Source organism: Schistocerca americana, chromosome 9 (assembly GCF_021461395.2).
Source record: "Schistocerca americana isolate TAMUIC-IGC-003095 chromosome 9, iqSchAmer2.1, whole genome shotgun sequence".
NCBI classification, from domain to species: Eukaryota; Metazoa; Arthropoda; class Insecta; order Orthoptera; family Acrididae; genus Schistocerca; species Schistocerca americana.
In genome coordinates, this window is record NC_060127.1 from 34,171,607 (window position 1) to 34,189,470 (window position 17,864).

The 17,864-nt window shown below is 44.0% G+C and overlaps 1 protein-coding gene across 1 annotated transcript in view; it reads right to left on the reverse strand.

The window, feature by feature from the left end:
- LOC124551235 overlaps positions 1 to 17,864 on the reverse strand; it is a 343,125-nt gene that overhangs the window by 152,304 nt on the left and 172,957 nt on the right. Inside the window, exon 17 of the mRNA XM_047126229.1 lies at positions 2,863 to 3,065. Within this exon, the coding sequence (XP_046982185.1) occupies positions 2,863 to 3,065 (203 nt within the window). The remainder of the gene's footprint in view (positions 1 to 2,862; positions 3,066 to 17,864) is intronic.

The window sequence follows — 17,864 nt, forward strand, 5'->3', positions numbered from 1 at the left end:
TCTTCTGTAATTAGTGTTGATACTGGAAACATTCTAGATATTCAGGTAATGAGCAAATATAGTTATAGCTGTGGACTCAAAGATAGATGGTGAAGTGGAAGAAACTAAGTGGCAGGCTGAACACAAGAAAGTGTGCTGTACAAATTATTCTGGTTCTAGTGGTGGACTGGAACCTGCAGCTAAGAAACTTACGTTCCATCGAAGTGTGGAAAAGTATGATGTTAGATACACAAAATACCTTGGTGATGGTTATTCTAGCGCCTTCAAAACTGTTTTGGAAAGTAAACCTTATGGTCCTAGTTGTGCTATAGAGAAGTTCGAAGGTGTTGGCCATGTGCAAAAACGAATGAGAGGCAGACTTTTAAAATTTACCACCTTTAGGTGGTCCTAACAGACTCACAGACAAAGAAATTCATTCTTTACAAGTGTACTATGGCAAGGCTATAAGGGACAACAGTGAAAATTATGAAGAACATGCAGAAGGCTGTGTGGTCTATTTACTTTCATAAACTATCTACAGCTGACAGACCCGTACATAATTTGTGTGACATATCATTGTGCAAATTCAAGCAGGCTGAGCGTGATGGCATCAAATATTCACACAAGCACAGTTTACCTGTGGCTGTGTTAAATGCTATAAAACCAACATGTAGGTGTTTAGCAGAGCCAGACCTCCTACGAAAGTGTGTGCATGGAAAAACTCAAAATCCTAATGAAAGTTACAACTCACTGATTTGGAAACGTTGCCCTAAAATAACATTTGTTTCCATAACTGTTGTTAAAATTGCAGCGTATGATGCTTGTTTAGTTTTTAACAGTGGTAATCTTTGAAGAATAACAACTCTACAGAGGCTAGGATTTCAACCAGGAGCTTTCACATATTCAGTATTGAAGGATATCGATGATAAAAGAGTTGCTGCGGCTGAAATTAATGCCAACAAAATTGAACAACAGATTAACCAAAGAAGACAAGCAAAGAAGAGAGTGCTTGCAGATGAAGAGTAGTATGCATATGGCTTGCACTAGTCCACACAGAGAAGGTAAGACCTAATACAAACACTGTCGAATCTTTGATTCAGTTTTCCTGTAACTTACATTTTTGTAACTTCGTGTACCTTATTCTCACAAACCACAAAGGGTAGAGAAATTAAATTTGGTATATGACTAGTCAGTATTATAGTGAAAAATTCTGTGGAAGGAATTTTCATTTAGTGAAATAGTAAGGCATTTTTGGTAGAATATATTCCTTAAATTTGAAATTTTATTTTTCAGGGAAATTTAGAGACCCGTAAAATTTTAACAAAAGAAGATATCAAAATTCGGTTCCACAGATATCTGTAATAGTTCTCTATGAAAGAGTGTACAAAAATTCATCAATTTTCCTTTTATAGTTTTTCTCATAACATTTCTTAATAACTGTACCACATTTGGATTGATTATCTCAAAAAATTATGTTTTTAGAAAATGCTTTTCAAGGTACTGTAGTTTCGTATACATCCCCCCCCCCTCAAGCTATAGCTGTGCTTGAAATTTGACAGTTTCGTGGAACACAGGTGTATATGATAATAAATCCTACCACTATACAAACTCTTGTTGTATTTGGACTTATTTCTGTAAGAGTTCTCAGACGCAGTTCTCATGGACATCGTACATAGGTATTTACGGTAATTTTGTAAAGTGAAGCTAACAGACAAAGACGACTGTACTGTCCTTCAAAAATATTACTCGAGTTTGCATCCAATACAGTGTTTCAGTCATTTATCTATTAGAGACTATAATAATTTACCAACTTAATTGAAAATGAGCATTTCGATCCATGTACATACATTAGAATAACTTGTATAAAAGTTACCAGTTCTTAACCATGTTTACAATCAAACTGTATTACTCAGATGAAACAAGAATCAAAATTAATTGGGAACTGAATGCCTAATCAACAAATCAAATAGTGTTAAACTGACTTCAAATGTAGACGCAAGAATGAGTATCAGTTGCAAGACTCATTGTAGAGATACTACCAACAGGTATCATTAGTTTGCAGGACGAGCTACAGCTCAAGAATTTATTTATTGATTGATTTATTTGTTAGCGTCACTGTATACACATGACCTGCACTCTATTGATGAATAATGGTGTGTGTGTGTGTGTGTGTGTGTGTGTGTGTGTGTGTGTGTGTGTGTGTGTGTGTGGGCGCGCGCGCGCGCGTGCGTGTGTGCGCACACTTTTACATATCTCCTCCTTTACCAGTGTATCGATTTGAAACGAATTTGGTACACATTTTACTTATCGTATGGAAAGAAGTACTGTGTGGAAAGAAGTACTGTGTAGATACTACCATCAAGCCCCCATGCTGGTGGTGGGGGTGAAAAAGGGTTGGTAGCACCTGGGCTTCTAGGCTGTTCTGCATGACAGGCATGTTGTACAGGTAGTATTGGAATGCATTACAGGGGATATACGTGTGCACAGGCAGAGCAGAGAAGAGCAGAGAGGGAGGGACGGGGGGGGGGGGGGGGCAGAGGAGGAGGAGGAGGAGAAGGAATGTGCCATATGCATACACTTGCGAAACTGTGTGTAAAACACTAGTATATTACTAACACATCATGAAGATTGTATCAACAGAAGTCGTCAGATTGTGCTGCAGTCGAAAGCCTGAGTAAAGTTCGAGAGTTCTCGAACTTGGTCAACTGCTGGAAGAGATAGAGTCGAGCTCAAGCAGAACACTGTTTAAAATACCATATAATCGTCACGAGGGCAGCACTACAAGAAGTTCTACGAGTCATTTGGGGGCGTCAAAACAGGTTGGTGAAGTTTCAGGTTGTCAGGACACTGGTCAAGCTGGAGCAGGGAGCAGCTGGGCCTCACCTGTCTAGCAGGTGCGAGGACGTGGCCTCCATGGCGCCGGTCACGCTGAGGATGAGGTCCTTGGTCTCCTTGGGCGGCTGTGGACGCGGGGGCGGGGGCCGCCTGGGAGCCCTGCCGCCGCCGGGCGTGCTCGTCCGCGAGGAGGGCGCGGGCGGGCAGCTGGCGCCGTCCACGTCTGCGTTCGCGAAGATGTCGGACGTCTCCTGCCGAAACAACACGCGCGGGGCGGAGTTAGCCGAGCTGCCGGCTGCCGGCCTACAGAGTACGCATCCATCATCTCCCAGGTCCCAGGTCAAGCTCACAGTAGGGGCATTCTTCACTTCAGTCGACATTAATTTGCTGACAAACTTGTAGTCTGGTTTTTTACTAATGGTTTATCATCTGAAAACGCTACATTCTCTTTTCTCTGTGAGTCACTGGGCAGATTAAACACAAAGCTGCGAATACTAGGCCTCATCTTTGATTTAACTCAGGCGTTTGATTGCGTTACTCACAAAACGTTACTGCGAAAGTTGGACCATTATGGAATCGGCGGAGTAACTCATAACCGCTTTCTCTCATACTTTAAGAACAGACAGTTGAAGTTCATTTTTCCACATCAATGGGAACGGCGTCTGATTGGACCGTGGTTAAATAGAAGGGCGCCTTAGGGATCAGTGCTGGGACCATTATTATATGGTGTCCCTCCTAAGAGTCGTCTCCAGTGTTTCAGCAGGTACTTGCGATTTCGTTTTTCCATTGCACAGTTGGAGTCCGCCAAACACACAGTCCTCGTCACATCTTTCATGCGACGATTTTTAAAGTTCAATTGTACGTGCCCACTCGATAGAGCAGTTCCAGATTACACTAGTGCGGTATCTGATTTAGTGGTATGTATTAACAGGAACAGTAATAGGCGAATAAGACCCAGTACTTCAGCAACGACAGCACTGTCCTGGGCCGTGCCGACTGCTCCTGCCAAACACACAGCACTGCTGAGTAGCTGGATTTCTATTTATGCTTCGTCTTATTGTGCCCATTCATACATATCGGTAAAACGAATATCGGTCTACACTAATGCTGGGAACGAAAACTTACGACTTAAATTCATTTTGTTTGTAGTGGGAAACGAATCTACTCTTTCTGTTGACAATGAGAGTCGTATGAAAGAAGTGACGAGTAGAAACTGTTTGGGCGGACTAGAATTATACAATGCAAAAAACGAAATAGCAAATATCTGCCTAAACATTACAGAAAATCCGCCTGATGACGGTTAGGAGGCACATCGAAACAGTCTGAAAAGCTCGTGATAGTGCTGATAAATAACTTAAGAAATAATTCGACATGTCTTGCCGTTCCCAAGTCAATAAGTATTGAAGTTAGCTGACCAGGCTGTTATGCCTGAAAATTCAGGCGACCCGCCACACAACAGTGTCAGTGTTCTCATAGCGTAAATAATAGCGCAAGAGACTACTCAGCCTTTGGTTCGATATTTACTGCAGTCCGCAGCTCGTGGTCTGGCGGTAGCTTTCTCACTTCCCTCGCACGGGGTCCCGGGTTCGATTCCCGGCGGGTCAGGGATTTTCTCTGCCTCGAGATGACAGTGTTGTGTGTCCACCATTTCATTATCACCGAAGCGGCGTCAACCAAAAAGGACTTTCAATACGGCGACCGAATCCCTCAGCATGGGGCCTCCCGGCCAACAATGCCATACGATCATTTCGATACTTACTACAGTCCAATATGCATTTTTGTCTCGCTCTCTTCTTCAGTTTTAGGAAACCAAACGAAGAGCACGTCTGGCGACACCGTCTCTAGAGGGCCGTTTAAAACTGGGTGTGCAATGGGCTGATTCGCTAACTCCAATGCTAATTAACTCGAAAGCGCCGCAACTTATTGATTTTTTTTTTCAACAATTATTCCTCAAGCACAACGTTTCCTGCAGCACCCTTATAGAGGGTATGAGGGAAGAAGGGACGACTATTAAACTGCACATACGAAATTTAGTTGAAACGTATTCTTTTTATTACAGAGACATTACGTAGCTTCTCCCATTTATGTACGAGTAATTATATCCTCCGTATCACCACCCAAGACCGCGCGGCAACGGATAATGCGTTCAGTGAAGTCCTGGATAACGCAATCACAAGCATGTAGTGGGATGCCGTTACTAACACTTTTAATTACACCCTTCAGTTGGGGTACTGTTTGTGGTTTGTTCACGTACACTTTTGATTTCACAAATCCCCACAGAAGGTCAGAAGGAGTAAGATCGCATGATCTGCCAGGCCACTCCTGGTTGCCACGCAAAGAGATGTTTTTTGAGGAAACTTTCCATTGAGCAGACCAATCGTCTCACAAGATACGTGATGTGTCGCACCATCTTGTTGAAACCACAAATCGTCACTTATCAATAAGATGGAAAAACCAATCAGAAAGCATGTTTCGGTAACGGTCGCCGTTCACAGTGATGGCCGCCTCGTTTTCAAAGAAGTACGGGTAGATCACTCCTCCTGCCCAGAATCCACAGCAAACCGTCATGCGTTGTGGATGCGTCTCATCTTCCACAGTTACTCGCGGATTTTCGTTGCCCCAAATTCTGCAGTTCTGCTTATTGACGCACCCACTGAAGTGGAAGTGTACCTCACCTGAGAAAATTATTATTTTTGTAAATCTTGTTCTACGCTTGTCGAGCCAAGACCCGTTGAGCAAATGGATGTCTCTTTCCATGATCTGACAGGCTTCAACTCTAGTGCGCATGCATTTTCAGATCGTTTGGAAGGATTTCATGCAATGAGCTTCGTGATAAATTCAGTTGGCGAGTTCGTCGGCGAACTATTTTCTGGGGCTTGCGGGTACACTGTCACGCACGACAACAACGTTTTCCTACGTTCGAACAGAAAGCGGTCGTCCTGTTTTCTTAAAGTTTGAAACACAACCCGTTTTTTCAAACTTCCGACCAGCTTCAGAAATGATGATTCGATTGGAGCAGCATTATGTCAGAGAGTCACACACCATTCACGGTCGGTTGCCGTCGGACTTTCACTGTTTTTGTAATAACTTCTTATCACTTGGATCCGTTGCTCAGTTTTAATCTGCTCCGTGACGGAAATAAGCCTCAAACAACAATGCTCACCAAGCAAAAGCTGTCAGGCTACTGATGGGCAGGATCACGGGTAACAAGCATGAAAAAAAAAACCAAGGCTGCTAACCGTCGTATGGCAAAACGGTGCAAAATTCAAATTCGTCCTTATTTTCCGGACACCAGTTACAAGCTTTTCAGTCTTTTTCTGGCCATTTCTTTATACAGGGTAGAGCAGAGGAAATGCATGTTTTTTGAACCACTAGTACGCGGCGACGAGCGGGGGCATTGACCTTGAATGAATGTTGGCAGACTGCCCATGCAATGCAGTTTCAGTTGCTATGAGCGTTGGAGCGTAGAGCATCGTGTGTTCGTTGTCGAGCAGTACTTTAGATTCCGTAGCCACAGTGCAACGACTTTTCCGTCAACATTTTAAGAGCTGGTCGTCGAGGTGCAGTGTCGGATCGAAATACTGTACTCCGATGGGTTGCAGCGTTTAGAAGTACTGGATCTGTGATGAAAAAGAAACCACCTGGCCTTCCCCGTTCAGTTCGTACTCCGGAAAATGGAGACCGAGTGAGAACGGCAGTTCTTGCTAGTCTGAAGCTATCGGCTAGACGACAGGCTGTAGCGCTGGGTATGTCACGTCGTTCGCTTCACCGCATCTTACGTCATGGTCTTAAGTTTCACCCGTACAGGGTAACGCTCGTCCAGCAGCTTAGTGAAGGGCAGTTTGTGCAGTGCAGAGAGTTTTCTACATCTACATGGATACTCCGCAAGCCACCCAATGGTGTGTGGCGGAGGGCACTTTACGTGCCACTGTCATTACCTCCCTTTCCTGTTCCAGTCGCGTATGGTTCGCGGGAAGAACGACTGTCTGAAAGCCTCCGTGCGCGCTCGAATCTCTCTAATTTTACATTCGTGATCTCCTCGGGAGGTATAAGTAGGGGGAAGCAATATATTCGATACCTCATCCAGAAACGCACCCTCTCGAAACCTGGCGAGCAAGCTACACCGCGATGCAGAGCGCCTCTCTTGCAGAGTCTGCCACTTGAGTTTGCTAAACATCTCCGTAACGCTATCACGCTTACCAAATAACCCTGTGACGAAACGCGCCGCTCTTCTTTGGATCTTCTCTATCTCCTCCGTCAGACCGATCTGGTACGGATCCCACACTGGTGAGCAATACTCAAGTATAGGTCGAACGAGTGTTTTGTAAGCCACCTCCTTTGTTGATGGACTACATTTTCTAAGGACTCTCCCAATGAATCTCAACCTGGTACCCGCCTTACCAACAATTAATTTTATATGATCATTGCTCTTCAAATCGTTCCGCACGCATACTCCCAGATATTTTCAGAAATAACTGCTACCAGTGTTTGTTCCGCTATCATATAATCATACAATAAAGGATCCTTCTTTCTATGTATTCGCAATACATTACATTTGTCTATGTTAAAGGTCAGTTGCCACTCCCTGCACCAAGTGCCTATCCGCTGCAGATCTTCCTGCATTTCGCTACAATTTTCTAATGCTGCAACTTCTCTGTATACTACAGCATCATCCGCGAAAAGCCGCATGGAACTTCCGACACTATCTACTAGGTCATTTACATATATTGTGAAAAACAATGGTCCTATAACACTCCCCTGTGGCACGCCAGAGGTTACTTTAACGTCTGTAGACGTCTCTCCATTGATAACAACATCCTGTGTTCTGTTTGCTAAAAACTCTTCAATCCAGCCACACAGCTGGTCTGATATTCCGTAGGCTCTTACTTTGTTTATCATGCGACAGTGCGGAACTGTATCGAACGCCTTCCGGAAGTCAAGAAAAATAGCATCTACCTGGGAGCCTGTATCTAATATTTTCTGGGTCTCATGAACAAATAAAGCGAGTTGGGTCTCACACGATCGCTGTTTCCGGAATCCATGTTGATTCCTACATAGTAGATTCTGGGTTTCCAGAAATGACATGATACGCGAGCAAAAAACATGTTCTAAAATTCTACAAGAGATCGACGTAAGAGATATAGGTCTATAGTTTTGCGCATCTGCTCGACGACCCTTCTTGAAGACTGGGACTATCTGTGCTCTTTTCCAATCATTTGGAACCCTCCGTTCCTCTAGAGACTTGCGGTACACGGCTGTTAGAAGGGGGGCAAGTTCTTTCGCGTACTCTGTGTAGAATCGAATTGGTATCCCGTCAGGTCGAGTGGACTTTCCTCTATTGAGTGATTCCAGTTGCTTTTCTATTCCTTGGACACTTATTTCGATGTCAGCCATTTTTTCGTTTGTGCGAGGATTTGTCGCGAAATGGGCGATATTTTTACGGAAGATGCAGATGCTACAGTCTTCATGAGTGGTGAAGCACATTTTCATGTAAACGGTTACGTCGATGTTCAAAATTGTCGGTATTGGGCACCAGAGAACCCACATGAATTACACCAAAGACCTCTCCATGGTTTGAAAGTAACAGTGTGGTGCTGCATTTCAAAGATGGGGATTGTTGGACACTATTTTTTTTGAAGAGGGAGGAACTGCAGTTTCTGTGACATCAACGAACTACGTTAAAATGTTAAACATCGTTCTTCGTCCAGAACTTGAAAGGCGTCAAGTGAACATGGGAGAAATGTGGTTTCAGCAGGGCGGTGCCACAGCTCACACAGCGAGAGCTACCATGGAAGTGATTCGACAAATGTTCACAGGACATGTTATTTCGAGATATGGTGAGATGTTTACTGGCCCCCTCGCTCATACGATTTGTCGATATGAGACTTCCTATTTGTTGGGATATTTAAAATCAAAAGTCTATATGAACAAGCCTCGCACAGTCGATGACCTGAAGAATTCTATTCGTCAGGAAATTGAAGCTGTGCCAAATGAAATGTTGACGAGAGCCATGTGTAACTTTCGGGAGAGGATCCAAATTTGTACCCAGCAAGGAGGACGTCATCTCCAAGACATTTTTCGAACCTAATTAAACAATGTATATTTCAAAACTGCATTAAAAATATATTACTTACTGCTTGTTTTTCTTATTTTTATCAAACCGAGTCCCAGTCATTCAATAGTGCAAAACATGCGTTTCCTCTGCTCTCCGGTTCTTGGCGCGCAGTCCGGAACCGTGCGACTGCTACGGTCGCAGGTTCGAATCCTGCCTCGGGCATGGATGTGTGTGATGTCCTTAGGTTAGTTAGGTTTAAGTAGTTCTAACAAGGGGAGGCCGCCAATTGTGAAATTCAGATTCGATTCATACTGCGCATAATAAAAGCTCATGGCCAGAGGTGTAATGTGGCAAAGCACCAAGATGCACTTCTCAGCCGTTGTCGAGAAAATCGACAGTTAAAAGAAACCGATGCGGTGAAATACTCTCTACGATTAATAGTTTTCTACAGCGTCGTGGCGCAGCGGTAAGCGCTCGGGTTCGTTATCCGAAGGTCGCCGGATCGAATCTCGCACAATGTAATTTTTTTTATTATTAGTTTTTTAAATTTATATGCATTGCTTACGCATGTTGGTGAAGGCGGATCATCTCCAATTGTACCGCCTCCATTTTTCCGTTCTTTTAACAGGGTGTACCAAAGCTCTCCCGTCCGCACTGATTTTCGACAATGTTATAAGTTGCGCTAGGCACCCCATCTACCTTCTTTCGAAGTTAGCAGGCAACTACGCTGTTATGCGGCGGCTCGTTTCGGCCCATTCAACATCTGTCCTTCAAGTGTAACGAGCGAGTAACGGAGTTTATATTTCATACATGCCGCAGCAAATTTGTGTTCGTGGGGTCTCTATTCTAATTCGAGCGTTTGACTTACGCTACACGTATTCGTTTCGGAATACCGTTTCTACGTCTTCCGTTAACTATACGTGGTTAACATTATGAAGACAATTAATAACATTTGTGAAATAGAACTTTGTTTGCGGAAAACATAATGATGTTCGAAGTCGCCAGTTTTTGCACGACAAACGACTTTCAACAACTTGTTATATGCATAATTGTTGCAGCTGATTGCCGGGAATTATATATATTTGAATTACAAAAAACAAAAACAAAAAAAGGGTTGCATGGCGCGAGATTCGATCCGGCGACTTTCGGATTACGAACCCGAGCGCTTACCGCTGCGCCACGACGCTGTAGAAAAGCATTAATCGTAGAGAGTATTTCACGGCAACGGTTTCTTTTAACTGTCGATTTTCTCGACAACGGCTGAGAAGTGCATCTTGGTGCTTTGCCACATTACACCTCTGGCCACGAGCTTTTATTATGCGCAGTATGAATCGAATCTGAATTTCACAATTGACGGCCTCCCCTTGTAAGTTCTAGGGGACTGACGACCACAGCAGTTGAGTCCCATAGTGCTCAGAGCCATTTTAACCTCTGCTCCCCATCTTGTATATAGCCAGTGATGAAGCCCGTAATATGCAATCAGAAACCATACAATACAAAACGAAACGAAGAGTAATGAGCAATGTTAGAGAGCTTTTGCGAGTGATACGTTTCGTGTAAACCGCCGAGAGTCAGTTCGCCGGCAATGTCTGAAGGTGGAGCGAGGTCTCTGCGTTGTTCTGCGAGTTTAGGTCTCTGGTGTAGCCGGCAGCCTCTATCTAGAGAGCCGCTCGTTGTAGCTCTGATGACCGGTCATATTGCATACCAGATTTGTGCGCATTTCACAGTTTGTACGCTATCGTATCTTCGTAATATACTGGGTGTATCCGATTTTATAAACGGGAAACTCAAAAAGCTTTTTTCCATACTTGTTCAAAACGCCCCCCTTGAGATGCACGGCGTATGTCAACGCGGTAAAATTGTTCTCTCACTGCAGCGAGCGCGTCTTGAGTTACAGCCTCCACAACTGCTGTAACGCGATGTCTCAGTTCATTCATTGTTGTTGGTAACACATGCAGATAAAAAGTCTTATGAAACCCCCACAAGAAATAATCACGTACAGTCAGGTCCGGTGACCTCGGAGGCCAGTAATGTAAGGCTCTATTATTTGGCCCAGTGAGACCGATCCATTGTTCAGTAGTCCTTTGATTTAAAAATTCCCGGACTTCCAGATGCCACTGTGGCGATGCCCCATCCTGTTGGTAATTGAAGTCGTTCGAATCAGTCTCCAACTGTGGGAAATGGAAGTTCTCAAGCATATCGAGCCATGTGCTTCCTGTAACAGTGTTGTCCGCAAAGAAAAATGGACCATACACCTTTTCCCGTCAACTACACAAAATACATTAAATTTTGGAGAGTCGCTCTGTTGTTGTACGACTTCATATCATTGTTCTGTACCCTATATTCTCACACTATGGTGGTTCACCTTTCAATTTAAATGAAATGTTGCCTCGTTAATCACACTAAGCGCGGAAGAAAACTGTCATCCTACATCTAACCAAGAACGAAGTTACAGAATTCCGCACGTTATTGTTTGTCACGTTCACGAAGAGCTTGCAGAAGCTGAATTTTGTATGGTTTCATGTAAAAACGTCGGCGCAAGACACGCCAGACGGACATCGGGGGCATGTTAAGCTGTCGAGCTGCAAGGCGAACGGATTTCTGCGGACTCCTTGTGAAACTATTGCGGGTACCGTTCGACGTGTGTGTCAGACACTAGGGGGACGGCCCGGCAACTTGCCTTGACATAGACAACCTCTTTCTCGGAATTGTTCATACCATCGTCTAACGTTCTGCGCTGTAGGTGGATCCACACCATACCTAGTACGAAAGTCAGTTATTACTGATCCGCACTGCGCAAAAAGTAGAACACACAAGGCTTTCTGTTGTCCTGACACCATTTTTACTAGAATGGAAGTGGGTGCACACTACTGCTACCCAGCGGGAACCATGTAAAATCCCAGAGTTTGCTCTTTCCAACAGTACGCTGTTCACGCATATCTCAAATAACATAATATTTTTTTTTTTTTTAGATCGGATAATTCTCTTTGATACAACCTGTATTTTGCCGCAGTCATGCAAACGTCAAATAAAATTACCCACGAAACTGCGTGTTTTTTTTTCATAATATGTGGTCGTCCCAGGTTTCTCAGCGAAGAAATTGCCTGTTTTACCTCCTAAAGGAACAGCACTAACAGCACATTTAGGAATTCTAGACTTAACCAATGCAACCCAGCAAGGAACATAAAGCGACACTCAAAAGATAACGGGCTAATGACAATGCGTCTACAGTGTGGAAACAAGAAATAGCCCTTTATCATTGTAGACGCCCCCTCGAATGGGGGCAACATGAAAGACCCCAAATAAAAAGAAAAATTCTAGAAAACAAAGACTGATGACCAAGACCCCCAAAGACGACGTAAAACCTCTGATAGGTGATTTCAGTTCACAAATCGACAGAAAAAAAAAAATGCCACCAGAGAACTGTGGGAAAGTTTCCCGCGGACAAATGTACAAACAAAAATGGCATGAGACTCATAGAACAACAGCAGAACAACCTCAAGATTCTGTCAACCCCGCGAAACCAGATAACAGAGGCAACCTATACAACTGACGGGAGAATTCCAAATAGACCATGTAGCAATTTCCTACCTAGTCCAGAAAGACGTTCAAGTTCGCAGAGGCGCGAATGTTGATTCAAACCACTACCTAAATCCAATGAAAAATCACCGCAAAAAAAAAAAAAATTTTTAAAAAAATCAGAAAAGTAATTTGAGACGATGGTGGTGGTGAGGTCCCATACGGGAGACCCGCACCGTGGACTAGGCAAGGTCCTAGCGGAGGTGGTTTGCCTCTGCCTTCCTCCGAGCGTAATGGGGATGAATGATGACAACAACAACACCCGGTCATCTCGAGGCAGGAAAAATCCCTGACCCCGCCGGGAATCGAACCCGGGACCCCGCGGGGGAAGAGAGAATGCTACCGCAAGACCACGATAAAGATCATAAAATCCAACAAACCAGAAATGTGGATGACAAAAAGAAAATACATGGGAAGAATTCCACAGAAATATCACAGAAAAAAGAAAAGAACCGATACCACGGGAAAAACACTCGCCAGCTACAGTGGGACTCAGAATGTGAATATGCACTAAGACGACGCAAACTAGTCTTCCAGGAATACAACAGTACAAGATCCCTGGAAAGCCTATATCGTTTTAACGAGTCCAGAAAACTCATTACGCAAACCAAGAGCAAGTACATGAAGGAGCAACTGGATGCTACAGAGGAAAACTGCTGCAACTATCACGTGAGAGATTTCTTCAGGACTTCCGCAAGGAAACATCCGCGGTAACACATCTCAAAACTTATGATTCAGGAAACAAGATGTTACTCTCGCATTAACTAATCAAGAAAATTGATAAGAACTGGCTCGTTGTATCTGATTCCCTTAACTGTCCTGAAACCTGAAACAAGATTCTCAACGCAGGACTGCAACTCCACACACCTAGAATCACTTTCACTATGTCTAGAGATCCACGAATATGTACTTCAATAATAATAATAAAAAAAAAAACAGGACATCCGATGAAGACGCCATCATAGCAGAACTACTACGAAACGGAGGACCAAAGTCCTTACAGGAACTTATGCAAATAATCACAACCATCTGGCAAACAGAAAAATGTACTGACGAATGCAAATATGCACTTATCCACATGCTTCAGAGGAAAGAAGGTAGGGTGAACGTGAACAAGTACAGAGGAATCTTCCCGCTGCAAGTAACCTACAAAATTTTCTCAGCTTGCTTACTGCAGAGAACGCAAGAACAGTTAAAACACAAAACTGAAGAATAACAGGCTGTCTTCCTCCCCGGACGTTCGTGCAATCATTTGTACTCTCATAGATTTCGAGCTGGTCTACGATTCTGTTCACCGATAATCCTTATTCAACATGTTAGAAATGGAGTAGGCCAAAGCGACGGATTATCCCAGTATTCAACTAGTCCTGGGCAAAGTAATGAAGGAATGGCAATGAGAACTGAAAATCCAAGGACACTGGAAACCATCACGACTAGGATGATCCCTGGACAGGACAGAAATATCAGACTTAGCTTTCACAGACGACCCGATCATACCTTCGGGCAACTAAGCAACAGCAACCAAAGAAACGGAAATACTACAAGAATGTGCAGAAAAAATTGGCCTTCAAAGCTTTTTCCTGAAGGCTGCATTCTTCTGCTCAAACTGAGGCACACAAAAATTAGACACAAAATGTGACAAAATAAACAGAGTTACTCATTTCAAATATCTAGGTAAAATCCTCGAACCAAGAGAATGATAAAAAAAACTCGCACAGAATACTCGACTATTAGAAATGGAGAGAGCTTCGGCAAAACAAGACACATCTATAGGAAATGCAAGTTTACTCAAACAAAGGTCAGACACTCCAACAAAGTAATCAAGCCTGAAATACTGCATGTAAATGAGACACTAACACTCCACGAAAAGCGACACAGGAACCATACTGAATGAAGAACGGAAAATCACGAGGAAAATTGTCATACTAAAGCTCACAAAAGAGGGTTACAGATCACGTTCTACGAGATCCACAGAGACGATGTCAAACATAGCACCTGCTGCCAGAAAAATAAGGTTACAGTTCTACGGGTTCATCAGCCATCTAACACCAGCAAGATTCACCATCAAAATTCTGATAATCATACAAGGGTTCAAGTGAACAGTACCATGGAGAAGACAAGTCACACTTGACCTAGAAAAAGCACAAATGAAACAGATATTCAAAACAGAAACGTGCACAGAGACAAGAAACACAAGTGTAATGTTATGGCAGAGAATGAAGTTCCAAAGCAACCAGGGACAAAGTGGACTGGAGATAGAGACTTCGTGATGAAAAATTGACAGAATCGTGGAATGAATGTTAGAGAAATTTTACACACACACACACACACACACACACACACACAGAATCCTCTTAGCCGTGTCTATACATCCTCTCCACCCCCACACACTGTCCATCTCCCACCCCCTCCCCGTCTGCCCATCTCTTTCTTCTCCCATGTCTGTCCATCTCTCTCTCTCTCTCTCTCTCTCTCTCTCTCTCTCTCTCTCTCTCTCTCTCTCTCTCTCCCCCCCCCCCCCCCCCCCACGTGTTCACCCTTCCTCAATAGAAGGCTGGAGGCTCTTACCCGCACACTATTTCTTTCCAGATGTAACTAATATGTCCACCAAATTTGGTTGAAATCGCTCCAAGGATTTAGCATGCGTTCTTTACCATTCTTTGTCTTCGTACACGTCACAAATGTATCAAATATATTTGAAATTTTAATCATACTATTGTACAGGTAGTTCACTTGTACCTCTAGAGAATTTAGCCGTGCAATTTTACTTTCACGAAGCTCAACGTTTAAGACGTCGTGTCTCCTAAAGGGGTGTGTCGTACAATGATAAAATTTTGCTGGTCCATCCTATGTGGCTACGGTCTGCGAAATGTGTTGTGAAAAGACTTTGTAGTGAAGAGGTAATGAAATAATCATGCATAATGCTACACTTTTTTCAGGCATCTCAGTGTTTACGATGTCATATCCCCTGAACTGTGTGTCCTACAACGATATATTTTTGTAGATACATTCAGCGTAATACGTGGGTACACTCTGCGAAATGTGTCGCGAATAGAGTTAGTCGTAAACACACTATCTGACCAAAAGTATCCGCACACCCCAAAAAACATACGTGTTTCATATTAGGTGCATTGTGTTGCCACCTACTGCCAGGTACCGCATATCAGCGACCTCAGTAGTCAGACATCGAGAGAGGGCAGCATGGGGCGCTCCGCGAAACTCACGGACTCCGAACTTGGTCAGGTGATTGGGTGTCACTTGTGTCATACGTCTGTACGCGAGATTTCCACACTCCTAAACATCCCTTGGTCCACTGTTTGCGAGGTGACAGTGAAGTGGAAACGTCAAGGGACAGGTACAGCACAAAAGCGTACAGGCCGACCTCGTCTGTTGACTGACACAGACCGCCGACAGTTGAAAAGGGTCATAATGTGTAATAGGTAGACATCTATCCAGACCATGGCACAGGAATTCCAAACTGCATCAGGACCCACTGCAAGTACTATGACAGATAGGCGGGAGGTGAGAAAACTTTGATTTCATTTTCGAGCAGCTGTTCACAAGCCACACATCACGCCGGTAAATGCCAAACAACGCCTCGCTTGGTGTAAGGAGAGTAAACATTGGACAATTGAGCAGTGGAAAAACGTTGTTTGGAGTGAAGAATCACGGTACAGAATGTGGCGATCCGATGGCATTGTGTGGGTATGGCGAATACACGGTGAACGTCATCTGCCAGCTCGTGTGATGCCAACAGTAAAATTCGGAGGCGGTGGTGTTATGGTGTGGTCGTATTTTTCATGGAGGGGACTTGCACCCCTTGTTGTTTTGTTTGGCGCTATCCCAGCACAGGCCTACACTGATATTTTAAGCACCTTCTTGCTTCCCACTGTTGAACAATTCGGGGATGGCGACTGCAATTTTCAACACGATCGAACACCTGTTCATAATGCGCGGTCTGTGGCGGTTACTCGAGACTAACATCCCTATAATGGACTGGCCTACATACTGTCGTGACCTGAATCCTATGGAACACCTTTTGGGGGTTTTGGACCGCCGACATCGTGCTAGGCCTCACCGAACGACATTGATATCTCTCCTCAGTGCAGCACTCCATGAAGACTGGGCTGCCATTCCCCAAGAAACATTCCAGCACCTGATTGAACGTATGCCTGCGAGAGTGGAAGCTGTCATCAAGGTTAAGGGTAGACCAATACCATATTGAATTCCAGCATTACCGATGGAGGGCGCCACGAACTTTTAAGTCAATTTCAGCCAGGTGTCGGGATACGTTTGATCACATAGTGTAAGTAATACATAAAAGCGCCGTAGTTCATGCAGCAGTTTTTCTGCGTCAACAGCGAAAATGTAATAAGCGAGAAACTGTTTTTCTTTCATCATTTTGCTGTAGTTATCAGCGAGAAAAATTTCTTAAAGGTTTGAAATACTGGATAAGCAAAGTGTGCCTATTCATGCATCGTGGGCTACACACTCTTTTTCACACTCACCCATAAACCCTCCTCCCCCACCTTGAGAGGCTTCTTATCCGCACATCGATTCTTTCCAGACAGTAGTTGATAAGTGCACTAAGTTTGGTTGAAATCTGCCAAGTGTGTGTGTGTGTGTGTGTGTGTGTGTGTGTGTGTGTGTAGAGAGAGAGAGAGAGAGAGAGAGAGAGAGAGAGAGAGAGAGAGAGAGAGGCAGGGGGGGGGGGGGGGTAGGGGAGGATTAGTGCGTGAACAGAATGCCAATTTCATCCATGTTTTAAAATTTTGTTTTAACGAAGGCGTGCAGGAAAGTGAAAGTAATGCCTCTGATTTTTTCACGTGAGAGCATTGTAAATGAAACACTTTATTAACATTCTACATCCTAGTTATTAGTCCCTACATTTTTATTTTTCAACACGGTCTCCCTGACGACAACCATATTCTCCCAACAAGAGACCAGTATGTCGATAGCGTCACTGTAGAATGTCTGAGTTTTGCTGACGGAGCGACAACCTCAGCTCTGCTTGCACCGCTTCATCACTATCAAAGGGAAGTCCCCAGAGGCGTTCTTTAACGTACGGAAAAAGATGGAAATCGGATGGGGCCAAGTCGGGACTGTATGGAGGATGATCGATGACAGTGAACCCTAGGCCTCGGATTGTTGCTCATCAGCATTCGTGTGTGGTCTGACATTGTCATGCTGAAAATGAGCGTGTTCCATATGTGGACGAACTCTTCGCATTCGTGCTTTGGGTTTGCTGAGGGCCTCGCAGTGCACAGGCACAGTTACACACCGCCATGCCCTTTAGCGGCACAGGGTTAAAACGTGCGTCAGAAAGGTGGGGAAGTCGGCCGAGTAATATCCATGACATGTAACATCTTAATCGATCTTGAGAGTAGAAAATTCTTAAGCATTAGTTTTCAGGACA